We start from the raw sequence: 27,900 nt of genomic DNA, 5'->3' as shown, positions 1-27,900 counted from the left end.
GGGCTTAGTTGAATGGCTTTTTACTTCATCTTTTCTCATGACTGCCAGAGTAGAAACACCCAAGTCATCCTAGACATCACATTAGTTCTTCTCCTGTCCAAGTCATTCCTGTGGTTTTCATCCTCAAACCTCAAATGCCTAGCTCTGTTGAGTACCTTGTTAAAGGAATAGGTCCAATGCTTGTAGAATAAGGCTGTGGGGCTCTATCATTGAAGGCATGCTTCTCCCCTGGAAGCCTGGAATCTTAACCTTGCAGAAAGAAGTGCCCAAATGAATGTGTAATTGAAGATCTTTGGCAGAGGCAGCTGTAAATATGAGGAATTTTATTTTATTTTTTGCTGACATACTATGAGGCAAAACAAAATTGACACCATACAAAATAACTTTATAAAATACCAGTCACGTCAGAGTTTATCCGATTTACATCATTCTGTGCATGTTAAGGGTTATGTACGGAGGTGAAAAAAACACTATGCCAAACTTTCAGTATTAGTTTATATACACACAGTAAGAAACAAAACAAGTAACTGTTAGGTTTTCCATGAATTTATTGCAAAAATAGTGCAAACTACTTAACCTAGTAAGCTGTAAAACAAACTCGAAAGGACCCAGCTAAGCTTAAACACGACAATAGATGCTCAGTGTCTCAGCCTTTAGCTTTCTTTGCCAGTTTCTTTTGTCAATCAAGACCACTCCCCGTCTGTTCAGTTGAGGGTGAGTGCTGGGGAATAGAGAAAAGTGAAGACTGGCTCTTCAGAGACCAGATCAACCTGGCTGCCTAATGCCAGCAATACCTTTAGGATCATGCTACTTACTCAATGGCAATTTTGTGAGGTCTGTTGAAAACATTAAGATGCCATGATGTTTAAATTTGACCTTAGGAATAAGTTATCTAACCTCTTGATGACATGGAGAAAAGAATTAAGAAAGCAGCATGAACAGAAAGGATTGGGAACATTATTGTCTGCTTATAAACATGGTATCCTTTTCTCATGTGTATTTGGGTAAAGCATTATTCTACTGGTGGGCAACCTGTGAACCAGATATTGCAGTAAGTTTAAAAAAAAAAAAAAAAGGATACTGTATCCCTACAAGAGTAACTTTGAAATTTCTTTCAACAGTCCATTGGGGTCCAAAAAGCATATATCTAAACAAAATAATAAGAGCAAAACAAAATGCTACATATAAAAGCTAAAGAAACAAAATGCAGCATATTCAGGTTCTTTTTCTTGAGGTACCTGTATAAATTTAATCACCCGCCCAAAGTACTCTTGTTAGGTAAAAAACAAAATGCTTACTGGTGGGCCAATTGTAGGGCATTTATTATTATTGAGAAAGTGCAACAACGCTGATCTTTATATGCAGCATACTAAAGGATGATTTACTCTTTACAAAATATAGCTTAAGTATCGACCTGATGGAAGTTTAAAAATTAAAAACATTTAACTAGAATCATCCCATTTTTTTTTTTTTTTGAGATCCTGCAGCAAAAAGCCTCCCAAATCAACTTTCAAAGTTTTGCCACTAAGGAATGTTGCTTCTCTTGTAAAATTCAGACATCTCTTTAAAATAGTAAAACTATACAGGAAAGATCCCTAATTTTTATTTCTTACTGGTATAAAATGAACTTCTTAAGACTCCAAAATATTGCGTTACCCTCAAAGAATTGAGTTAGAAAAGATCGCCATAGTAGGAAAAGTCTAGAATTGTAAACTGCCAAATATAAAAGCATGGAAAGTCATCGATCTCCTATCTTATTTTCTCACCTGCCAGAAAGCTTTCCTAACTTACGGAACCCCTGAGGCTGCTGCTGAATGCAGGCCTCGCCCTCTCCAGACGGCCACATGCAGTCCCTTCCGCTGTAGATGGTCATTAACACCTCCCCTGGGAATCAGGCGAGATGAAACTGACAACTGTCCATTTGCAGCTTATGAAATAAACTTATAAAATATGCCAGAGGAAGTGGGGGGCACAAATGGGGAAGAAAGCAGTGATAAGGGTTCTTGTGAGCTGTTTTTGGCCGCCCCTTCACTGGCACAGAAAGTGAAGTGATAGCTATCAATATATGCATAGAAGAGTTTGGAATTTGTTTGTAAAATGTTGAAGTTGCTCTTGGACATAATTGTTTTTTCTTTTCACAAGAGGGCAGTTGGGATTCCAATACATGTTAGTAGTTGGCTGGGGGGAAATCTATCAAATTCTATGGCCAATTGGGCTTTTCTCCCCACCTGCAATATAAAATATTTAATTTCATACTGATTTTTTCAATGCATTAGGATTCAACATAAAAGGCACACAATAAATAAAAATATTATTAAATAAACGGAAATTATGATTTCAAGCTTCATGTGGAGTTATATCTCACGGTTTGGTTACTTTTTCCAATTAATTTGACAGACTTAGTAAATAGCACCCAACTGTTTAACTGAGGTAGATCCACATTGTAAAGAAAGCTGGGTCCCCTCCATTTTATGTCTAAATTTAAGATGCTTTTACAAAAACAAAAATCCATTTAATCATGTGCAGAAGCGATGACAGGTGGCACTACCTGAAGAAAGCTTAGAACATGAGCAGGTTTGCAAATAAGATTTACGCCCAAATCATACTCTCCATCAGCCATAAATAAATCTCAGACTGGAGGGAAAAAAAATCAAACATTTAAAAATAACCCTGAAAAAGTCTCAAGACTTTCAGAACAGGTCTTTTTGACTCACTGCCACAGAAATGCACAATGGTCCATTTTTATTAAGCAATGGCAACAGCCAAGCCAGACCAGAGAGAGGGAGAGAGAGGAAGAGAGAGAGATCTGTATCACTGAACATTTCCCTTTGCAACTCCAGAGAAAAGACATGTTGAATTACGAGATAGCATCTTGATCGGAACAGTTTAAACTCACTCTGCCTAATGTTTTTGCATACTCTGAAACTTACAAATTTAACATGTGATTAAGGCTTAATTTAAAGTGGTATTACCACCTAGCATCATGCAAGCATTGGACATCCTCAAGACACACAGAATGGTATTAAACCAAACACAAGGACATGAAGCCTCAGAATTGTATTTAGCAGGTACTGTAATTTTATAATTAATTTTACAATTCATGTAGCAAATGAAAAATTATACAGAGAGGCCAATGTATATAAATACTAGTTTATACAGGAACTGTCAATTTACAAAACAGCACTGCACGGTTTCTATATTGCAAACACAAGACATCGCCACATAGACCCACCGCACAGGTACAAACGAGTCTGTGGACAATACGTAGAGTACCACCCAAAATGAGGCCCTTGTAGCTGCTCGGCTTCTTAGAAAATAGTAAACTTTAAATGGCCGTAATACATTTTGATTCAAAATGTCTTCTAAAATGTTTTATTGTGGGGGAAAATTAAGAGGGGACAAGATCTACTTAAGGAAATTTCAAATTCATTTTTGGTTCTTTTTCAATTATTTTATAAAAATAAAATAAAACTAGAAAAGTTGATAAAACTCAGGGTTAAAACCCCTCAATACATATTAGGTAAATAATCTGAAGTGTACCAGAGGTAAGAAAAATCTGGACTTAGACACTACATTCTTTTCTTGTATTTAATGAGTAATTAGCCACTTTGCTGCACAGAAACTTACAATTATTCTCTTAAAACGTTTAAAAAGTAAAAACTCACTTGCCTCTACAGTTATAAAACATGAATTCATACCTTCAACAACTACATTAAAATCCACTATCAAACTCAGGACTCAAAGTTCAATTTAGTGCTAAACTATATACTTTCAAGGATTTTAGTCACATGTATATTTGGATTTGAGGAGAAACCAAAATTGTTAATGTGTTATCCCCTCTGCAGCCAGCGCCTCCACCGAGGGAAAGGCCGTTGCCTTTTAGAATGGAGGGTTTGGGGAGAGGGAAGGGCCAAGAGGAGCCACCAAGAAGGATTTTCTATACATTTAAAAAATAAATAACATTGGATTCTTTTCCCCACTTAAAACCAATAAAATCACCCTTGACAGGGAAGGGTGGTTTTTAATTAGACCATCAGCCAAGAAAACTGCTCAAGACCTGGCTTGAGAAAGTCAGAGCTAAAAATTGTATTTTAGATATGTCAAAACTGGACTCCTATGTGCACAGCTCAAGGTGACACCCACACCTAAGTAAGCAGTTTCCCTGTATGTCACAAAACAGAGCAACAATAACGAAAAGCATTCCAAAATAGGGATGGTAGGACTGAATAGCACCTTACATCTGAGGACTTCACATACATTTTACAAAGACATGATTCTAATTCCTTTTTAAAAAAATCTAGTTCCATTACACTAAATATTCTTGTTGAGTGACTATGAGAACAAAACCACCAGGTTTTGCTGAAGGTCACAGTCAATGACTAAGAGATGGGTCTTGCACCGATTTCCTGGAATCCTAGCAGATGTGAACTTGGTCAGGGCATGGGAGAAATCATGCACTGGAACCTAATATTTTCTGACATGAGATAGCGTGCATGGGTATCACAGTTTACAAAGTCAGGAGTTGAGGAGCAAAAAGTAATTTCAAAGGCAGGTCAACGATTAACTTGTGGAACGGTACAGGCTTACTTCCCAATAAAAATGCAGCCCCAACACGATTCTGAAAGGACACTGAGGACTGGACATTAAAGGCACAGAGGCTGAGACTGGGTCTTCCAGAACATACTCGGTCTGGCACTGATGGAGACCAGAGGAGAACCTGGGCATCACCTGCTTCTTGGGTCAGAGGGGCCTGCCTTCTCCCAACCCTCAGGTTCCCACAATCTCTAGAGATCAAAGGAGCCTTGGGTCCCCAACATGAGCACCTAGTTCTGTCAAGTGGTGCCAAGAAGCCAAGCAGTCGGTCTGCATTGCAACCCCCGGCCCGGTGGTGTTCCTGGGATCAATTGATGGTTTTAAGGACGTTGAAGATTCAGAAAGTTTACTGAATGAGGTTGGCCTCACATCTAGTTCCTGGAGACACCTAGAGGGGAAGAATTAATATTTGGTGTTTTAGCTTTAACTCTGAACTACTTAAATCCAAGGAGGTTGTAAATAGGAGATAATCCAGCCTCCCCCAACTCCCCAAAAGGGGATGGGAGTGAGGTGAGGACTCAACCCTTCAGTCATACCACCAAGGGCATTTAAAGATCTAACACATCTAAATTTTTCTCATCAACCAATAAGATAGAAAAGTGTTAACAAAAGCACCAGTAATCTTCAGTTCTCTCATTTTTTAATAATCTTTCATGAATGCAAAGACGGTGGGAGAGGCCCACCCCAGCATTCTGGAGACGCGTACAAAACGCTGATGGGCAGATCTGAGTTCAACAGTTCACATTACTAACTCGAGGAGTGGGCCACTGTGCAGTGTCCCCTGAAACACCCTGTATGGGATTCTGACTGAAAACAAGGCCAACCCAGAGGTCCCAAGGAGCCCCGGCAGCAGGTCAGCAGACTTTGTGGGCACCCACCCTAAATGTCCACGATTCTTAGAGTGGTCTGCATCTACAGAGCAGTGTGATTGCAGAATGACAAAATATTCTTAGAAAGACCGCAAAGGACACTTAGCTCATTCAGAATTAAAGCACAGCATGTAGCATGAAAAGCATCAAAACCCAAAACAACAGTGTTAAAGGCAATTATTTCCACATGATGATGTTATTTGAGACCTCACTGGGCCAAAGTCAATGTCTGATGAGCATCCAGTAGGAGAGCAGAGCCACCTCCACATACCCAGACGTCTGTAACTGCAAAACTTTCCGCCTGTCCCTCAAGAATTTAAGAGCAAACCAGTGGAGGTGTTTTGGAGCAAATGCTAAACTTGAAGATGAAAGAACATAAGGAACCTAAAGAAAAGATGCGAAGGAGGCAGAGGGTGACACTGAATGACCCACAGTAGTGTGTGGGCAAAGGACATTTCTGACAGCAAAGTGGTTAATCACAAGGAGGGGTATTCAGAATCATAGCAGACTCTCCCGGGGCAGACTTCCTGCAACTTGGCATCCGAGAATCCAGGGCGCCGGCAGCAGGCACTCCTACTTCAAGGCGCCAGCTGTGGACCCTGTGTTCCTTTCAAACAAAGGGCCTTGGATTTGAACAGAACACTTTGCTTTCAAACTTTAGATCATTTTTAAGTAGAGAGTGATAGTAACTCACGGTTCCAAAGTCAAGGTCAATTCTGTCTGTGTTTTCCAAACCATGCAGCTACTTTAAATGTGCTACCCGCATGAGATCGGCGGTCAAGCACCTTCGTGATTTTAAAGAGTGTTTAAAAAGGGAGAAGAGAGCAGAAAGAGCCATTTTCAACCCATTCATAAGTCAAGCAAAAAAAAAAAAAAAAAAAAAAAGTGCTTTCTTATATGGAACAGGAAAGTGAAAAGCCAGGACAGCAGGCCATCTCAAGGTTTCGCCACACAGGGCCCTGCACGGAGATGCTCCTGCCAGCCTGTGAGGACAGTGCAGAAAAGCCTTTCCATTTCATCCACGCTGGCCACTTAGAGTCCTAGAACCTCGGAGCTGGGCAGCCCTGAGGAGTCCCTGGTCCACCCCTGGCAGCTCAGAGGGGGAGGAGGGGACTGCCCACGGGTCACAGTATGGCACACAAATTTTCAAGCCAGAACTGAACAGAGAGATGTTCACAATTCAGTTTATTCAGGCAACATTTTGGCTATTTCAGTGTGGATAGCTACGCTTAAGAGCAAATATGAATCTACTGAGAATTCAGAGGTAGCCTTTATCTGCATTTATTTTTTCCATCTAAAAGGTATTTAGAAACCACCTTCTGTAGTGATTTGGCTAAGCCAATACATTCACTTTAGACAATAAAATGGCAAAACACATCCAAAAAAGCATTAAGCAAGGGCACCATGATGGCATCGACGTGACGTTAACTAACACACACTCAGATGACTGGTTTGGGTTTAAGAACTCCTTTGTGTGTCTGACACTGGGTAGCCTGACTACAAACAGAATTACAACACTTTGGGCTGGAGCACATACTTCTAATCTAGCAAGATCACGAGGCATAGAAGAACAGCATTGGACTTCAGGTCTCTCTAGCATCTATGGGTTAAGCCACAAATGATGGTTTTGACACAACAGTGACCTCGTGGCTTTAAAATGATGGCTGACCAAAGACAAGCAAGGGCGGCCCTCACTCTCTGTTAACACTGGCCAGACAGATGCTTCCTACCGAACTGCTGAATGCCGGGTGGACTCGAAGAACATGCTTTAGGGAGTCATGGCAAATAACAGGGAATTAAACAGACCAAGAAAGTGTGCAAAGGATTTACAATTAATCCTCTTAAAAGTAAATCCTCAGACCTCAAGGAGAGAGCATATTCTCCTTTCAATAGGTTGCAAACTTTTTTTCAGAAAAACAAGAGAACGAGGCTAATTTGTCCTTCATGAATGGTCAACAGACACAAGGCTAAAGAGAAGAACAGAATTCTGTCCACACGACTCTGACACATAATACTGAAGAACGTGGCAGTCTCACTAAAACAGAGCAATGTTGTGTTCATATCACTTCTGCTATCCTAGACCTATTTACAATCATCTCAAACAAGTACAGCAGATGCAAAGTTGGACATAATACAAAGGAAGTTGTCAAAAAATCAGTGCAATTATTTTGAGTTGCAAGTTTTCCTTACAAAAAAGGGTCAGCATGTCTGTAACACGGATAGCCCCATTACAAAGTCACACGTGCACTAAGTCTACACTGAAAAATGTCACAGCAGCCGAAACTGCTGGCATGGCAGCTAGAGAAAATATTCTCGGTTACTCTGGGGAAGGGCTTAAGATATAAATAAAATATTTGCATTCTGAAAGTGAACACTGAGGAGTTTTCTATTTATTGTACATTCCTTTTCTTGTGAGCGTGAGAGATGAGTCAAAGAGAGGTCAGAGAGAAATTTCTATGGCTTGTCTGGGCCACTGGGATTGTCCGCTGTCTGGATTACGTCAATTTCTAAAGCTCCTCCTAATGGAACTGCCTTAGGTGTAGGAAAATGCCCAAGAAAAAAATTCTTTTAACTGTTCAACAGATCAAAGTCCCATTGAAGGACTACATCCAGATCCTGATGACTCAATGAAACAAGCCAAGTGCTTCCATGACAACGAGCAACCAAGAGAAGCCGCCCCAGCCCCCAATGGCCTCCTAGAGACAGTCTGGTGTCCCAACTGCATGACGCTTGGCTGGTCTACCCTTAACATATTGTATCAAATATATAATTTGACTGAAAACTGCCTTGTAAAAATAAAATTTAAATCACCCCGCAGATCAATGTAAAATTACATTGCTGCATATATAAGAAAAACAATTCATCCAGAAAAATTACATTTGTGGCTTTCAAAAATAAATCATCCAGCAAACTTGAAGGTAAACATTAGGTAATTTATAAAAGTTGGGGAAAATAATTTCTATCATATCCATCAGGTACCACATGCACTGGAATATCCACATCAGCCAAATCAAACCAGAGCAGAAAGGAAAAAATAAATAGCAACATTTGCATTTAACAACAATAAAAATAACACACAATATAACATCAATAACCTCCCCCCCCAGCCCTGCTGTAGGAACTGAACTGAAATCGTCTTTTCCATGAACACGCAGTAACCAGGGGTAAATATCAGGAATTGCAGTGATTACAGCCAACCTTCAAAGGCATGGAAACCACTGTTTCCAACAGTTCCCTCAAGGCGCAGGCCAATGAAGTGGCAAGGGATGTCTGTGGTTCTAGAGTGCAAACATCCATTCGAGGGAGTGTGAGAACACTACCAAAGGGCAACATAATCTTGAAAAGGCAGATCCTAAAATGTAGTATCAAGTGTACACGTGGAGACTTCTCAAAACAGAAAACCAAAACTAAAATAAAACAATCCCTTTCTAAAAGTAGGGATGCCCAGTTTTACAATGTTTATCTGAACTAGGAAAATCTGAGCTTATGAGACACAAACAGCAGGACGGAATCTTAGCATTACCAAAGGGCTCGTCTACAAAACGGCGGCTTTAAATGGCTCCCCTGGGTTTCTATCAGCATTTAGTTATTAGGGCGAGAACTTTCTAAGGTAACAGATAGCGGTGAAGGGATGGGAATACATTAATTTTTCTTAAAGTGAATATTTTAAAATATACTAGGAAGAGTACCAGTACAAGAACCTAATTGGGAGACCTCTTTTAAAGAGATGAGATAAATCTCAGTTTTTCTTTTAAATGAATCCAGATTCCTACATCATAATTTTCACATTCAGTTTGCTTAAAGCAAGGCACACCTTACTTAACAGCGGGGTGGGGCAAAGCTGGCGAGTGGACACCTCTCAAATCTGCCCGGGCCCTGAGCCTCGGGCGGCCAGTCACTGCAGGGGGAGGATGGAGCTCCCCTGGGAGCCCTTCCTTGGGGCCGCACGCAGGCTTGAAGCGGCCCTGTGTGGGCGCAAGCACAATCAGAAGACGGGCGAGAGGCCCTTGTGGCTTCCATATGAACACGGCTTGGACTTATTCTACTGCACTTTGAGGTTTTACACTGTCTCAAAATTTATCCTAATAATGGGGGGCTTGGTAGAAATTTGGGAAAGCAATTATTTACCTGAGAAATTGTAACTACAGCCATTTAAATTCTGAATCATCAGACATGTACCAAGGTATGTAGCTAACCCAGCTGGAGACATTTGGTCTATTAATGCTTTTAATATTAAAAGTTTTATAAAACAAGCATAGGGCTATAAAAAGTATCCTTCTCAAAGTACTTTGGCCCACTAACAAGAAAACTTTTCCTTCAAAATGATAAAAAAAATTTTAGGTCCAATTTTCTGCCAGCCTGCAATCTTCCCCAGGTATTAACTTAGAAAACATCTCCGTGTATCCCAAGGAGCTCCTCCCTGCTGGGCCCTCAGTGCTCGAGGAGTGCACTCTCCAGAAAGCTCTAGATCAGGAGTTCTCAGACTTCAGGCAGCCCTGGAACCCCAGCTGATGGTGTAAAATGCAGACGCCACCCCCAGCCCTGGAGTCTGCATTCTTACCAAGCACCACCACTGCCCCGACCACCGAGATCCTGTTGCAGGCGGTTAGAAACACACCTTTGAGACACACGGTTCTAGATGATCCTAAAAATGGCTGAAAACTAACCTAAATTTCAATTTTAAAAGTGTATTAGTGAAAAGATTCCCTCCTTAGCTTGAATGCTCCTGGTAATTTAAGCCAAGAGTGTATCAGTCTGCTTCTGAACATAGAAGAAAGTGCAACTTGCCAATAAAATGACAGGGAATTGCAACGTTTCTTAGAGCAGAGGCTTCTTATCATTTAAAAAGACAAAAAAAAAAAAAAAAAAAGATACAGCAAGAAGAGACTAATGCCATTAATAAGACACCCACATGCACACACAGACACACACACACGCACACACCACTCGGAGTAGATATCTTCACAAATAATAGTTATCCCTTTGTCATCACTGCCAAAATCCAGGCCAACTATCCATTACAGCTCCACCTGTGGTTCCCTGGCCCCTCCCGCCCCTCGGAGCCAACAGACCAGAATACAGAGGTGGCGCTTACTCTAGCACAAGGCACCCCCATCGGAACCCTCACTCCACCACAGTGCGAGAGGTAAATGTCAGGCCGGGCTGGGGAGAGGAAACCTACAGAGCACAAAGCAGCACTAGGGGAAGGTTTGTCTCCTTCCTTGAATCTCTACACTGAACGTGGATTTGACTCTTAATAAAACTGCCTACGAGGACAAAAAGCCCATTTAGCACAAACAGAGCTGTCTGTTATTACCCTTTTCAAGTTGTCCATGGTATCACTCTTAGTGCAATGGTTTCTAGATTGGCAAACCCAAGTCTGGCCCAGAATGCAAACCCTAGCAGAAGGGTTTGCCTCTTCTGCTGCCTTCACAATCAGCTATCCTGAGGGCAGGGCTCTGTCGCTGACGCTGGCCTCGCCCCCAACAGGGAGCCACCGCCGACAGCTTTCTGTGTGTTTCAGTGCATAGATCCTATGAAACTTGTCTAACAAAACCATACACAGAGAGAGGTACACTCTGAGACATGGACTTGTTTCCCAGGAATGGAAGAATAAATACATTCCATTTGTGCTTAATCGGCTGAGCAACACACAGGGGTGAGGAGGCAGGGAGGGCGGCAAGTGACTGCCGTGAGTGCGCTCGGTCCTCCTGAAGGTACAGGCTACACAATCTACACTGAGGGGGGGCAGGTTGCTGTCACATTAAGTCAATTGCATACTCCTGTACTTAAGCACTGAGAACCACAAGAGGTGGTCCAGTGTCCAGGCTCCGAAACACTCTTGATATGCTAAACAGATCACAAGAAGCACCCCGTAGTCAATAAAATGAAAAACAGCATCTATCTCATCTATCAATCACATTAATACTGCAAACCAGATATATATATTTTTCTCTTACATTAAAGACATAACAGTGAAAAAGGATTGTACTGTATTTATCACCACAGACCCGTATTCTTTAGAAACTTTGGAAAATAAATGTCACAGTCCTATAGGACAAATCTTATGATTAGACTGTCAGCATATTGTCTTTCTTTTTTTAAATAAATTTTTATTAAAATGGCACTTGTCTGCCAATCTCTCTGGACCTATACATGCTGTAAACACACGTGGCCATCTTCTGCCACTGCTCCTTATTTCAAGCTGAGTGAAAGGCAGGCAGTGGCAGAACAGACCCACCTGTGGGCGCCTCGGCATGGCCACCTGCCCTTGGGTCCCGAAGAGCTTGTGTAAGCCAAGTCAGGAGCACACTAGCATCACTTTGAAATAAACTTTAGTGACAACATCAGAATGTTCAAGGCTTTAAAACCACAATTGTGTTTTGTGTTGCTTTCACTCTCAGAGAACGTTCACAGCTAGTTTGAGCCCATCAATTTCATATAGTATCGTGTGTTAAAAACAAGTAATTGAATGACCAAATAAATTAAAAATGTTTTAAAGCCCTGAGTTCATAGACTGGTTTTAGGAGATTTTTAGGAAACACGGGACTCTATTTTAATAAGCAGCTTATAGATTTTGGCAAACCATATTTCCTACGACAATGGGGTCTCATACAGGTCTGCAGTTCAAAATCCAAGTTTGAAATCTGGGACGGAAGGCATTCTGGAAAATGGAGAATCTACTAAAATCAATGACGTCTCATGTTCAATGCTGGCTGTCACGGAAGGGCTGGGCATCTGTTGGTCTGAGTGTAGCTGGTCTCATGTGAATCCAACGCGGTACACAATCGTAAACACTAAACATGTCAAGCAAAGTACATGGTGCGCAGTGTGTCCTGGTGAACCTGGACCGCCTTGGCCAATGCTTGATGGTCTCGTCCATTACTCTGCCCGGATGTATGGCTTCCTTCAGCGCTGCAGGGACGGGGGATGGGGAGAGAGAGAGTATAGCCTTTAACACACCACGGGGCAGTACACTTATAACGAAGTCAGCACCACACACCAGACATCTGGGGAGGCAGCCACACAGCTAACAAAGGGCAGGGAGGGTGCTGGCACTTGGGAGTCTGTGTCCAGCCACTGTGACCCGCTACTTCCCACTCTGGAAGGGCAGCTGCTGAAGCCTGTTTCAGAAATGACCCCTGCCGTGACCTCTAGCAAGGGAAGGAATGCCACTCACCTATCATGTTCTTTATCCACCAAATGGTACCTGGCCCGGAAGGCCACCAGGTGAGCGTAGTATGCTGGCGCGGGGATGGACACGGAGCGTGTGCAGCGCACGTAGGTGTGACACAGCTGGTAGGTGAGAATCTGCAGCTCATCGGAAGAGAAACGATTGTCATCCCAAAGCACGTGATAGTGGGAAGGCCTGCTTGTTCCCTAAAAGCAGATCAAAGGGTCAGAGAGGTGAACACACAAGAGAGAAGTCCAGGACTCACTTGCCAAGGGTGCTGCTTCGAGAAGCTACAGCCACATGGGGGAATAAGTAAACCCTTCACGAAGGACACAGTGGAAGGATATTTAATGACAAAAAGACATTTGATTACACTATTGGGTATTATAAAAAAGCATTAGAACCATATATATTATGATCCTCTATTTCTAAAATATAGCCTATACACACGTTTATTTACATACAGAAAAATCATTTAGGAAAGATACAAAAATGGTTGTTTTGAGGACAGTGTCACTTGTACATATTAGGTTTTCTACAATGTTTTATTTATAAAGGCAAGAAAAAATCTCTAATAAAAGTTACATATGAACAATAACACTTTTTAAAATGGGAGTTTGAATATGCGTGTTATTTTATGCAGTGTGTGTAGTTTGAAATTTTTTGAAACTGAAGGAAGTGGGAGTTGGTCACCTTGCCCACCCACCTCAACACTGGGCGCAGACAGCTCTGGCGCCGTCACAGCTGCTGCCCTGCTTGGCCCAGGGCACCCACAGTGTCCCATAACGCGGGAGTGGGCTCACAGGAGGGGTCGTTCTGTGGCTTCTCCCTGCTGGCCTCACCTCCCACTCTACCCAGGCCAGCCTGCTGGGTCCTTCCTGACTCTTCCAGCCCAGTTACTGCTGCCTGTTCAATGTCTGTGTTAAGGCTCTTGGTGATTGGCAGGTGGCAGATGTTCCTGTCCTCTGATTAACCACCACACACGTTCTGGCACCCCACTTTTGACATTTAATCGGTGGCTGTCACAGGGGCCCGTGGGTTGTGGGAATTTTGTATAAGAAGGTCTGCAACAATGGCAGAGCAGGCTCTCTGGAGGCCTGTTTTATGTCAAATAACTCCACAGAGGAGATCCCCCCCACCCCCCAACCTGGGCAGAAGATGTAGGGAGAGAGGTTTAGCCATTAAACAAACCAGAGAGGCCCTGGATGGTGAGGGCCCCACCCACCAGGAGGGAAGCCTAGAAAAAAGGGTATTCCCTGCGACAGAGAGTACAAAGTCCCAAAGATTTACTGAGTGGCCCTTCATAGAACAGGCACACCAGCCCCTGACCCAGGAAGCAAACCCTGGGACAGATCATCTGCAATAAGAAACGATACAGAAGCCTTTGTGCTCTCCAAGGAATATTCTTTTCTTTCTTTTTAACAACTCTTTAAAAGTGTATAAATCTTGGGGCCAGCCTGGTGGCGCAAGCGGTTGGGTGTGCGCACTCCGCTGCGGTGGCCCGGGGTTCGCCGGTTCCGATCCCGGGCGCGCACCAACATGCCACTTGTCGAGCCATGCTGTGACGGCATCCCATATAAAGTGGAGGAAGATGGGCATGGATGTTAGCCCAGGGCCAGTCTTCCTCAGCAAAAAGAGGAGGATTGGCAGATGTTAGCTCAGGGCCGATCTTCCTCAAAAAAAAAAAAAAAAAAAGTGTATAAACCATTCTCAGCCCTTAGGCTGCAGGCTGGACATGACCCACAGACCACAGTTTGCCATGCCCTGTTCTAGACCCATGGTGATGTAAATGACATGCAAATTTTAGTATTTCCCATGGAATGTTATAAGTACAAAGTTGATAGCAAAGTCTCAAAGTTTAGGTTCAAATTCTTTGGGGAGGGATATTTAAGTCCTTATATTTTGAAAAATACAAAAGCCCCCACGTGAAGCTCTCTGAAGCAGGGACAGGCACCCAGAGCTAAGTTCCTCCTGTCCCAACGGGCACAGCTTCACAGATCCTGGTAGCTCAGCTCTGAGAATGGCTGGACATGGCACTTCTGTGATGGCAACACTCCCTTGGAATCACCCTTGGCTAGCTGTGGGTCTCTTCACCGAGAGAGACTAGGAAAGCCCTGAGGTGACAACAAGCCACAGTGACCTTCCCCATATGCCCACTAAATGTGCATGGAGGGGACACAAGGCTGAACCCTGCCAAGTGGGCATGAGCTGATGCTGAGTCGGCTCCTTCATTGCCCACCACCCTTTCCAGAGCAGCAACCTCTCAGATCTCATCTAACTCACTAAGCTCCAGGCACACGGCAGTGCCCCTTGTTCCCCACCAACGTGCTGGCCTTTGCAATCACTGCTCCTTCCGCCTGGACCACATCTCATGTAAGATGGGACCCCCCCACCACGGCACCCCAGTGGGTTCTTTGTGCCCAACACCTGACGGTCTCAAGCCTTAACTATTCACTGGTTAACTGCCCAACTCCCCTGGGGACTGGTTGGAGCCCATCCGTGCTGCTCACCACCACTTCCCTGGTGCCCAGCAGAGCACCTGGCAGGAGGTTCGTGCTCTGCAAGTGTTTCCTGAACGTGCGGATGATGTCAGAGACACGGAGATTCTGTACAAAGGGGACCCTCTGTCCTTACCTGGATGCCGGCATGACTGCACAGGTAGAAGTCAAACTCGGTCGGGTGGGTGATCTTCGTGTCCACGGTTGTGCCTGCTGGAATGTTTCCACTTTTCCCAACCTTCAGCAACACAGGAACCCATAAGACACGTTCAGGGGACAGCAAAGTAGAGCAAGCAAGCAAATAAGACTCGTCCACATCATCTCCAACATTGGGCCTTCTGGGCCAGAGGCTGCCCTCTTGTGAGTTCTTTAAATTGGCCAATACATTTGCAAAGCGCTATAGTATTAAAATAAAATTTAACAAGTACTAACAACTAAAATTAAATTAGTTCCTGTCCTATTTGGCCTGGCGTTACTTTCCAGCACATCTCATAAAGGCCCATTAGGGAAATGCAGTGTCTTCCCTTCACTGAAGAATCCGCATGTAATGCTTGAAGGGTTTTTCATTACTGTTGAGGTCAAGACTAAAACTGTCACCAACATATAAATCTAAGACCATGGATGATGGCTTGACGGGCCATCATCCATGCACAGGCACACATAATATTTAAGGCGGAAGAGCTGGAAAACCCTGAAAGCTATCAGGAGCTTCTGCACTTTGTCAGTGGTTCAATCACCACCCAAGAGGGAGGCTGCTCCATCAGAGACCATTCGAGAAGCTGGGGTGCGAGTGCAGGCTAGAAATTACACCAAACTACTGAACTCGAAGTTTACACTCTAAGATCAAAAAGTCACCGTAGATCCACCTACTGCTGCCGCAGCACGACCCCCACTCTCAGTGAACCCCACCCCCATCAGTCACTAAGTCACTGGTTGACGTTTTAGTTGTGCAATATTTCAAATACACATACAGAAAAGGGAATCTCCAGTGTAACCCCTTTGCACTTTCAGATGTACCTTTTTTACACCTTTAGATTTTTAAAAGTAAAATATTTGAAAATAGTGCCCCTTTGTATTCCTTTCTCATCCTACTTCCTCCTCTCTCCCCTTCCATGCTGCAGTTTCAAATTTAGACTGTATTATTCCGACAGGTACTTTTACCTTTTGCTACAGATCTAAGTCTCCATTAGCATTATACTGTGTTATTTTGCAGGTTTTAAAACTCTATACACATATCAGTGTATGTGTATTTGCCGTTTTTGCTCTATTACGATTTTGAGATATATTTATTTGATAGATATAGTTTATTAATTTTCATTGCTGAATAGAATGCCAATATATGAATATTTCACAACCTTTTCTCCTGTTAGTAAACAGATTAATGTTTTGCTATTAGAAGCAAGCTGCAGTAAGTATTCCTATACATGTTTTCTCGTACACAGGCGTGTGGGTTTCTCTAGGGTAACTCTAGGGTAGATCTCTAGAATTACCAAACTGCGTACCAAGTTGGTTATCAGTTTGTACTCCCATCAAAAGAATATGAGAGTTCTGCTCCTAATAGCGCGTTCCCTCTGTGCCAAGGGCTGTGCTAAGTGCTTTGCATGTGTTAGCTTAGTCAACCCTCCCTACATCCTTAGGAAGGTGGAACAGGAAGGAGGCAGCCCATGGCACGCCAAGGGGCTGGATTTCGAGCCAGGCTGTCTGGCTCTAGACGCTGTGCTCTTGACCACAGCACAGCACCCACTTCCGCCCCAACAATCGGTATTACCAGGCTAACCTTGTAACATGAGCTCCCCTCCTTTTCCCATTCTCTGAAATACTTTGTATAAGATTATTCTTTGAAAGTACAGTAAAGCTTGCCTGTAAAACTCCCTGGGCCTGATGCCCTTTGGAATGACAATTGGATTATCCTCCTGAGCTGATTTTGGTAATTTATGTAATTCTACAAACAACTGTCCATATCTGTCTTTTTTTTTTTTTTTTAAAGATTTTATTTATTTATTTTTTTTCGCCCCAAAGCCCCAGTAGATAGTTGTATGTCATAGCTGCACATCCTTCTAGTTGCTGTATGTGGGACGCGGCCTCAGCATGGCCGGAGAAGCGGCGTGTCGGTGCATGCCCGGGATCCGAACCCGGGCCGCCAGCAGCGGAGCGCGCGCACTTAACCGCTAAGCCATGGGGCCAGCCCTCCATATCTGTTTTTTTCAAAGTTTTCCAATTTATTGGCACAAAGTTGTCAATTTCCCATTATGATTTAAAGAACGTATACTCCTTCTGCACTTACAGTTTCTTTATTGCTCCTAATATGATGTGTCCTCTTTTTCACCTTGTTGAGTCTTACTAGGTATATCCATCTTCAAAGAAGTAGGTTTTGCTTGTGTTAATCTGCTCTATTGCTTCTTCATTTTTTTTTTTTATAATTTTATTTATTTATTTTTTCCCCCCAAAGCCTCAGTAGATAGTTGTATGTCATAGCTGCACATCCTTCCTGTTGCTGTATGTGGGACGCGGCCTCAGCATGGCCGGAGAAGCGGTACCTCGGTGCACGCCCGGGACCTGAACCCAGGCCACCAGTAGCGGAGTGCGTGTACTTAACCGCTAAGCCACGGGGCCAGCCCTGCTTCTTCATTTTCTACTTCATTATTTTCTATTGAGGGAGGGGAAGTGGGGTGCAGGAACAAGCTGACTTGGGAGCCCTCTTGACTCCTGGCAAGGGAAGTTTGCAGGCTGAGGAGGGAGGGAGCTCAAGCATCCCAGCTCCTCAGCTTTCCCTCACCTCCTGGGCCTGATGTCTCTTATCTCCATCCTTCCTATATCTTCAGCCTTATCTGATGGTTCTCTTTCTTGTTTTACAACAAACACATCTAAGTCTATACTTTTAGGTCCAAGCACTGCTTTAGCTGCATTATATAAGGTTTGATATGAAATTCTCTTGTTGTTGTTCACTTCTGATTATTTTGTAATTTCTATTCTCTTTATATGTTTAATGTATGTGCCACTTAGAAATGAACTTACAATTTCAAGCTTTCTTAAATTTCTTTTCTACTGTTGCTTTCTTAAGCTAACACGCGTGCCCATCTTCCTCCACTTTATATGGGACGCCGCCACAGCATGGCTTGCCAAGCAGTGCGTCGGTGCGCGCCCGGGATCTGAACTGGCGAACCCCGGGCCGCCACAGTGGAGCCCACGCACTTAACCACTTGTGCCCCCGGGCCGGCCCCTCTACTGTTAATATTAAATTTAATTGTATAATGATCAAAAAATGTAGTTTGTACAATACTGAGGGTTGGAAATCTCCTGAGACCTCCTTTGTGACCTGGTATGAGGCCAACTTTCATAACTCAACTATTTTAAGTAGGATTCTCTCTATTAGATCGGCCTTATTCATCTCACTCTTCCAATTTTCGGTTTTTACTAATTTGTGCTTGTTTCAGTTTCTTTCTTTTTTTTTTTTGTGAGCAAGATCAGCCTTGAGCTAACATCCATGCCAATCCTCCTCTTTTTTTTTTTTTTGCTGAGGAAGACTGGCCCTGGGCTAACATCCATGCCCATCTTCCTCCACTTTATATGGGACGCCGCCACAGCATTGCCTGACAAGTGGTGCATCGGTGCACGCCCGGGATCTGAAACTGGGCCACCAGAGGCGGAGCGCGCGCACTTAACCACTATGCCATGGGGCCAGCCCCTTGTTTCAGTTTCCGATACAGATGTGTTAAAATATCTCTCTTTGATGGTGGATTGGTCTATTTCTCCTCGAAATTCTGTCAGTTTTTGCTTTTTTTCCTTTACTTAGTTTTAGGTCATGGTGCTAGGTACATCCAAGCTCATAGTTGTTATATCTTCTTGGTGGATCATCCTTGTGATTGTGACAAAGTATCCTTTTTCTCACTGTTAATTCTCAATTTGTATTTTGTATTCCATTTAGACAATAAGCATCTCTCGTGTTGTGGCACCATCGCTGCCGTGCTGCACCTTCCTTCAGCACATGTGGATATTAGCCCACCGACTTCCTGCTCTGCCGTGCTGCACCTTCCTTCAGCACATGTGGATATTAGCCCACCGACCTCCTGCTCTGCCGTGCTGCACCTTCCTTCAGCACATGTGGATATTAACCCACCGACCTCCTGCTCTGCCGTGCTGCACCTTCCTTCAGCACATGTGGATATTAGCCCACCGACCTCCTGCTCTGCCGTGCTGCACCTTCCTTCAGCACATGTGGATATTAGCCCACTGACTTCCTGCTCTGCCGTGCTGCACCTTCCTTCAGCACATGTGGATATTAACCCACCGACTTCCTGCTCTGCCGTGCTGCACCTTCCTTCTGCACATGTGGATATTAGCCCACCGACCTCCTGCTCTGCTGTGACTGAGTCAAGGGCTACTGGCTGTCAGTCTAATGCCTCTCTCTTCTGGGAGGGTCTCTTTTCTTAGGCAACTGCCTTGATGCCTTGCAGTTTCAGGACAATGTGTCTAGGTGTGGATATATTTTTATCTATCTTGTTGGGAACATGGAAAACACTTTTTTTTTTTGTGAGGAAGATCAGCCCTGAGCTAACGTCCAATGCCAACCCTCCTCTTCTTGCTGAGGAAGATCGGCCCTGGGCTAACATCCATGCCCATCTTCCTCTACTTTATATGGGATGCCACTGCTGCATGGCTTGACAAGCAGTGCGTCGGTGCGTGCCCGGGATCCGAACCCCGGGCTGCCACAGCCGAGTGCACGCACTTAACCGCTAGGCCACCAGGCTGGCCCGGGGAATTTCTTTATTGCATAAATGATATCTCCTGCCTGGACCTGTCTTAGACCTGTGGGATTTACAGGTCCAAACTTCTCACCAGGAGGAGAGCCCTTCTCTAATGCCTAAGGCTAGGTCCCCACAAAGCCACTCCAAGGACAAGGTCTCCCGAGAACCTGGAACAGCAGCAGAGTCGCCACAGGCACTCTGTGAGGTGGCACAGGGCAAAGGCTGAGCCCAGACCCACGTCCGGTGAGGCCCCAGAGCCCAGCGCTGTGCACTGGCTGCTCCTTCAGCCAAGTAAACTCACCCGCTCGTTCTTGTCAGTGCAGAAGAGCCGCGTGTGGTGCCTCTTCTGTACCACGATGAAAGTGATCCCCGGCTGGTAGTCTTTTTCTAGTTTAATACACGCCTCACGGATGGCCAGTAACTCATGGTGGAGAACCTGAGGGAAGGAAAAACACACTTGAGGATCGTTATGTTTTTAGGGCCTCTTGCTACCTTAAAATAAATCCCTTAATAATATACGCTATTTGGCAAATATTTGTAGGTAAGCCGCCTAGTTCCACCAGCTTATTAGCTGTGTGACTTTGCCTTTCTGAGCCCATTTCTTCATTTATATAATGGAGTGAATGATACCCAGGTTTCACGATTAAAAGGTTTAAATCAGGTAATGCATGCAACTGCTTAGCACAGTATCTGGAATGTTCTAAGTGCACGAAAAATGGCACCTCCCACACAGAGTAGTAATGAGGCACTATGGGAGACACACCCATGAACAAATCAATTCAACAACTTGTCTTTTGTATTGGAGGGGAAGGAGAGAATCTGGCGGAACAAACACTGGCCTAGCAGTTGGCCCAGAGTTCAAATCCCAGCTCCACCACTACGTAGCTGTGTGCCTCTGGGAAAGCCATGTACCTTCTCTGATCCCCAGTTCTTTCACTTTTAAAATGGGAACATCCGACCAGGCTTGCTGGGAAGACTAAAGTAACATGCAGAGCACTGGGCAGGTAAGCACCCGGGAGTTTCGGGACAAGGATCATAAGATGTTGTCTTGTTCTCACCATCTGTTGTCAGAGATAAATGAGCGAACCACCTACCATGTGATGAAGGCTATCATAGGGACCACAAATCTTAGATTTTTAGCAATTGTCCTAATTAAATATTGTGTTATGATGTCTCAAAAGTATGTCTTGGGTTCTGGGTTCAGAAACCCCAGTTGTGATGATTCTGTAAGACACAGAGTATATTCAAGAGTGATAAAAACAGAGAAAAGCACAATCCCTCTTCTCCCGTAGGACTGACCGTGATAGAGGGTGCAACAGCTGGGGGCTCAGAAGATCTCCAAAGGAGGGAACCCAAAAGGTTATGTACAAAAGGTGCATTCAAGGTTGGCTGGCACACGCTGGACTTTGGACTCGAGAGGAGACAACAACAGAACGGCCAGCCCTGGCCTCCGCAGCAGCTCCAAATCAGAAGCCCTGGCCAGGTGCTGCCAGCCAGTCAAGGAGCACCAATTCAGTTCTCCTCGCCAACCATGGGCCTCAGGGGGACGAGCTGCTGCTTCTCCTCTGGACTGGGATAATAAGGCAATCATATTTATGCCTTAATTATGCCATATTTATGTCATATGCTATCTAGCCTGCTTATCAAGGCAGCCTGAGCCTCTGACACAGGGCTGACACCAGAGCAGCTAGCAGGATGCCTTCTTTTCTGGGTGGATCTCCTGCAGCATCAGATATGGGCCCCCATATCTTATTTCTGCTTTCCCTGCTAATATCTCCCAATGAAGCGTGTGTTGGGGACGTGGTGGGAGCGCAGGTGCAATTATCCCTGGCCAATGTGGAGACGCATTCAGGGTATTAACCTCCCGAGTTCCAGGCTAGGATGGATTCATTGCTGCCCACAGGTCACCCTGACCTGGGGGTGCTGCAGGTAGGTGCTTCCAACCAGAGCACAACAACAAACTCCCCTTCCCTCCTCACTCACCTCCCCTGCTGTGTTCTCCGAATGTCTGTGATGGTGCCCCTGCCTTCCAGACAATAGGCTGTGACCTACACATCACCCAAGATGCTGCCACTCTTCCCACATCCAAATAGTGGTCGGGTCCTGCTGAACTCACTTTCAAAAGGGCTCCACCCACTCCTCCTGGCCCCCTGCCATAGTTCTCACCCTGCCTCTACATTCTCCCCACTCCAGGCCACCCCTCACACTGTAGACACAGGGGACCCCCAGACACAACAGTGTGCCTGCCCCACAGACTCTCCACAGCCTGTGAGGCAAAGCCCGGGCTCCGGAAGGGCTCCGGCCAGCGAGCTGCGCTGCCGAGTCAGCCTGGACTCAACCTCTCCCTGCACAGCAATTCAGGGCCCAGGCCCACGCCCATCTCTGCTCCTCTTTCCCCATCCTGCCTCAGCACCATTGGCCTGACTCAGGGTCCTGACAATCCAGTGCCCATTCTTCCTCCAGCCCACCTTGCATGCTATGAACAGATAAACCTTGGGACAGAATGTAAATCGCATCACTCTCTTCATTAGAGAACCCAGGAAGCTCTGCTGCCGGACAAACAGGTGAATTCAAGACACTCTGAGAACAGAGATAGGTAAAGCTAAAAGAGGCGGCCCACCTGCTGAAACTGCCCTTCCGAGACACCGTCGCGGTAGAAGATGATGCGGGTGGGCTTGAAGCGCGTGGACTTGTAAAACTGGATGAGGAGCTCGCGAACCATGGCAGCCAGGTCTTGGATGATCTCTTGCCGGTGCTGCTGGACCCGCACAGTGGCACAGTAGCGATTGGGGTGGGCGTCCATGCTGCCCACGACCTGTTGGGGCATGCAATGAGTGTTCATCAAGAGTTTCCAAAAGCCCCCTGCTCTGGGTGCGCGCTGGAGAAAGGACTGGGGACGGTAGGAGTGTCTCCACCCTGAACTTCACGTCATGGTGAACTAACAATGGCTCATCAGATGTGAACCCGCCACCTTTAAGCTTCTTTTCAGTATGCGGCAATAGTGCTCATAAATAGGTTCCAAAGAATAAAAGTTTGCCCAATGTATCTAATAAAAAATAGTCAATTATTCCAAACCTTTATTCTGCTTGTGATCAGATGTGGCTGAATTACATCAAGAAGGCACCTAGTTTTTTTAAAGCGCACTGCTTTCCCAAAGAAGCTATTTGCACATCAATGTACAATATCCTAAGATTTTGACCCCTAGGAATGGCAGAGTGTCCCAAAGGGCAAGCTGGCATGTAAGTAGTTGCCTGAAGGTGCCAACCAGAGGAGCCGAGATAGTGACAGTGAGAGAGACACAATTATACCAGGTTGTTCTGCTGTATTGCTCTTTGATAAGCAAACATGGAAAGGGCTGAAAAATATTTAGCACAGTAAACAGTGCTGTCTATGTAGGAAGGAGTGGTATTTGGATTGCTGGGCCAAGCAGGAGGAATTACATTATGTGATGCTCATTTGATAAAGGAAGCACGGCTCCTGAATAACATCAGACACACATCATACATTGGGGGCCCAGGACTGCCCTCTTTGAAGCATGTACCTCCCGGGCTGCTCTGGTCTCCCTGGCCGGTGGTCAGTCACACCTCAGGATCTGAAGCGCTTCACAGAGAAGCACTGAGCTGCGGGCAGGGGCCCTGCCCATGCGTGTGCCTCAGGTTCCTCATCTGAGACACTTCAGGGATGCATATGTATCTGTGGTCGCTCCAAAAAGAGCCACTATGATGGAGGGGAATTAGAGCTTGAAGCTCCTGTACACAGAGACCCAACAGGTGTGCTGATCCCCCACCACTCTGCACAGCACATGAAAAACACTGGCTTTGAACTCAACTCTGAACCTCAGGCAGGCTTGAGCTGTGTTTTCTGCTGTTGCTCTCGAGCAATTGAGCTCAGCCTTTCTGAACTTCCTCACGTGTAAAATGAGGGAACTAACAGTGACCTCATAAGATTATGAGACGACGTAGTTAGGCACCTAGCCCAGGGCCTGGTATGTGGTAGGTGCTCAGAAAATGCAACATTATTATTTGATTGGTCTAGAGGGAGTGAGGGCAGGACGGACGAGCTGCCCTAGGTGGAAAGAAAACCAAGAGGTGGTTTCAGACAAATGATGGCGTACACAATTGCACAGACATCACTCTGGCAGTCCCCGCTGGGGACACTGGGGATGCACAACCTTGTGCCTGATGCTTCCTTCTCCGCACTCGGCTACCTTGGCTGCAGAACATGGGGGTCCCGTCAAAGATGACTTTGAGGTAACACTCTCTGCTCTCTACAGTCCACATTTAAAGTCCACACTAGTCTGAGTACACACTTGTCTGTCTTCTTAAACAAAAGGACACAGCAATGATTATGCTGCCCCTCCCAGAACAGCCAGCTCTGGGCGCAGAGACGAGGCTCAGTTCAGCCTCTATGACAAGGGGACAGACAGGCAGGTGTGAGCACAGGTGTTCAGCACCGTGACCGCCTGTGAAACAAAGGCTGCCACGCCCCCACCTGGACAAAACTCACCAAGTTAGAACAGGGAAAGGTCGACACTTAACTCTAGATGGTGTAATTATTTTACATTTAGCATTTGTTAATAAAAAATAGAAAATGTTGAAAACGAGGTGCAGCATGTGCCCCAAGGGGCCGTGGAGCCATCAGGTATCACCAGAATTGTGGGGAGGCCCTGTAGGACAGGAGCTACCTCCCAGCAGCCTTCCAGGCTGACAGATCTGGTCTGGGGTTTTGGTCTGGTTTTTTGTTTTTTTTTTTTTTTTAAAGATTTTATTTATTTTATTTTTTCCCCCCAAAGCCCCAGTGGACAGTTGTGTGTCGTAGCTGCACATCCTTCTAGTTGCTGTATGTGGGACTCGGCCTCAGGATGAACGGAGAAGTGGTGCCTCGATGCGCACCCGGGATCCGAACCCGGGCCGCCAGCATAGCAGCGCGCGCACTTAACCACCAAGCCACAGGGCCGGCCCATGGTCTGGTTTTTTGGACAATGCTCACTCATACAACTCTTACTGCTTCTCAGAACACATTTCTCCCTTGGTAGTGTCCCCTAAGACCTATTTTCCATGAGATCTCATTTCACCAACTGCAGTCCAGTAAACCTCAGTAAACTTCCTGCTTTTCAGGAAGAAACTCTGGCCACATGGCTGCGATGGGACCTTGTCCCCTCCCACAGGCAGCTCAGAAGGGCTGTGAGTCCCTTCCGGGGAGGATGTCACCAACAGAGGGATGTCACTTCCCAGCGGGAAGTGCTGACACTCACTGCGGCGATGGAAGGCTTCTTTCCGTCCCCAGCGGGTGGGTGAGTGACATCGGCCCCCAGAAAGATGACTGGCTGCTGGAACACTGGAGGCCTGTGGAGGGAAGCAGGAGCAATGGAAGCCAAGGCTTGGGATGCTGCCTGGACCCCTGATGATGCTGGCACCATTGTCACTTGTGTGGTAAGGGTACTGTGGTTGTGTTTTTAAAAAGAGACCTTATCTTTTAATGATACATACAGAAAACCTTACAGATAAAGTGATATGAGATCTGAGATCTGCTTCAGAATAACCCAGTAGGGTAGAGTGGAGTGTAGACTAAACAAGACTGGTCAGGCGCTGACAGCTGCTGAGGCCGGGGGTCAGGGAGGTGCGAGTTCTACCTTTGTATACACTTGAAAATTTCCAAAATAATTATTAACAAAAGGCCCCATGGTTTGTTACTCAACCTTGGCCTTGCAGCCACACTCTGCTCCACGGCATCTCACCCCCAGCACAGCTGATGCTTGGGGCCAGGTCACCTTGGTGTGGGAGGGGCTGTCCCGTGCACCGTAGGGTGCTCAGCTGCATCCCTGTTCTCTACCCACTAGATGCCAGGAGCAACCCCAAGTCCTGACACCCAAAAACGTCTTCAGACATTGCCACCCGTTCCCGGAGGAGCAAAACCACCCCAGTTGAGAAGCACTGCTCTAAGCTTTCTCCCCCTGGTCCTCTATACCCTGACTGTATTCCGGTAGTCATTTTCTGGAGGAGGCAGTGTGCGCAGTGGTTGGGGGCATGGCTTCTGAGACAGAGGCAGGTCCTAGCACTTGCCAGCTGTGTGTTCTGGAGCTTACTCTCTCTATGCCTCATTTTTCTCTCCTGAAAAATTGAGAAAATAATAGTACTCACCTTCTGGGGTTGTGGTGAGGACTGAATGAGCTCATGCATGTCAAGTGCTTTCAGAGGGCCTGGCCCATCATGCACACTAGGAGCTGCTGATACTATTATTGCCCTGATTACTGTTCTTCCTCATCAGCAGCACAGTGTGCCTGCCGATGCAGGCAGGACAGGAATTCAATGGGAAAGCGATCTCAGCAGGACTCCCACTGGACAGCCGCTTTACGGGATGCCATTAACTCCCCTGGTTGCAACCACTAGCCCCCTACACTCATTTAGGAATGCCCCTCACCCTGAGTCGAGGCAGTAAGGGGGAAAGGGAGCATGTTTCAAGTGTATATACCACATGTCAGTTTCCACAAAATAGGGACAAGTTTCCCCCTTTAGTCCCGGTGTTGTTCCAACCACATCTGGGGGCTTTTCTCCCCAGGGATTGCCAAGGGCCCCCCTGAAGCTCAGGGTCAGGAATGTAAGGCAGGGCCAGGCAGCACAGTTGTGGGCAGTGTCTTCTCCAAGCCCAGCCCCTCCGTACAAAAACGGTGGTGGTGGTGTTGGTAACAATAATGCAGCAGGTATCCAGTTGCTTGCGAGCGCCACGATTTGGAAGGGAGGAGCAAGCAGCTTCCCAACGTCTGCCTCCCGACTGCTCTTAGGCCCCTCCCAATCAGGCTTTGAGCTGCCACGGCAACAAGACTCCTCTTTGCAAATGGTGGAGCCTCAGCCCTCATCATACTTGGCCTGTCACCACCATGTGACACAGCACACGCTGCCCTCGGGGTCCAGGACCTGCCCGGCTTGGCTCCTTGCTCTCCTCTCCCTTCTCAGGCTCCACTGCTGGCTCCTTACCTCCACGACCTTTTAACCATGGACTCCCCAGAGCTGAGGGTTCAGACATCCTTCTTTGTCTACACCCTGCCCTGAGGGATCTCACCAGTCTCATGACCTTAAATATCACCTCTACACCCAGGGACCCCTAAACATACATCCTTGACACCAGACTGTTTTTCCTGTCCACCCATTATCTCCTCTTGGAGGCCAACACGCCTCCTGCCAACCTGCTCGTCTCGGCACAGCCCTCGGAGCTTTCTCATCTGTGAAGGCTGCCTTGTCTCTGCAGATACGGAGGCCAAGAGCCTCGGATTCATCCTTGATGCTCCTCTTTCATTCACCAGCCCAAACCCGAGCCATCAGCAAGCCCCGCAGCTCATCTTCAAAACGTCCCTGTCTCTTGGCGGCCCCCGCTCACCATTGCCACCAGCGCCTCTCCTAGGATAACGCAGGGGTCTCCTGGTCCCCACTCCACCTGGAGCCGAAGTGGCCTTTAGAACAAGGTCAGCCAGACCACACCTTCACTTGTGAACCTCCAATGGTCACATCCTGCCCAGAGGGAGCCCCAGGACCCCAGCAGCCCTCAGGCCCCTGCTGGCCAGCCCTCTGCCCCTCAGTCCTTCGTTAGAACAATTCCCAACCCTCCTGGCAGGCTCCCACCACTGGATCCTTGCATGGCCTGCACCCTGTCTGGAATGTTCTTCTCACAGGCATCCACATGTGTGCGCCCTCGGTGCCTGCTGTCTGCTCGGTGCCATCTTCTCCATAAGACCCCCATATAAACCCCAGCTGCTCACCCTCCCGAGCTCCTGCCCCTCCCACTATGTCACTGCTGCTCACCTGTAAAGCCATATATGACACAGTTATGGACCCTCTTGTACGGGTCCTTCCATTAGAGGACTAGGACCTTGGTCCCTGTCCTCCCTTTTCTGGCCCCAACTCCTGGCATACAGTAGGCACTCAATCAACACAGGACTTGCTGACCAAGTGAACGGCACTTTCAGTTCACCACCTGCTCTTGACAGGTCCTCACTCGCGTGCCCTGAGTGAGTCGATGGCCCCTCA

At 46.1% G+C, this 27,900-nt stretch overlaps 1 protein-coding gene across 2 annotated transcripts in view; it reads right to left on the bottom strand.

The window, feature by feature from the left end:
* Nucleotides 1–302: 302 nt before the first annotated feature.
* Nucleotides 303–27,900, bottom strand: part of AGO2 (argonaute RISC catalytic component 2) — a 121,264-nt gene continuing 93,666 nt past the window's right edge. Inside the window, exons 14-19 of one of the 2 annotated variants that reach the window (XM_087447408.1) lie at nucleotides 25,134–25,224; nucleotides 22,500–22,694; nucleotides 20,181–20,315; nucleotides 15,271–15,372; nucleotides 12,643–12,842; nucleotides 303–12,377 (exon numbers count right to left, since the gene is read on the bottom strand). In XM_087447408.1, the coding sequence (XP_087303534.1) occupies nucleotides 12,269–12,377; nucleotides 12,643–12,842; nucleotides 15,271–15,372; nucleotides 20,181–20,315; nucleotides 22,500–22,694; nucleotides 25,134–25,224 (832 nt within the window). In that variant the 3' untranslated portion in view covers nucleotides 303–12,268. The remainder of the gene's footprint in view (nucleotides 12,378–12,642; nucleotides 12,843–15,270; nucleotides 15,373–20,180; nucleotides 20,316–22,499; nucleotides 22,695–25,133; nucleotides 25,225–27,900) is intronic. The other variant, XM_087447409.1, reaches the window with a different exon arrangement.

Source organism: Ceratotherium simum, chromosome 23 (genome assembly GCF_057802395.1).
Source record: "Ceratotherium simum simum isolate JZ-2026a chromosome 23, ASM5780239v1, whole genome shotgun sequence".
Taxonomy (NCBI): Eukaryota; Metazoa; Chordata; class Mammalia; order Perissodactyla; family Rhinocerotidae; genus Ceratotherium; species Ceratotherium simum.
This window is presented reverse-complemented; position numbering and strand designations above follow the sequence as displayed.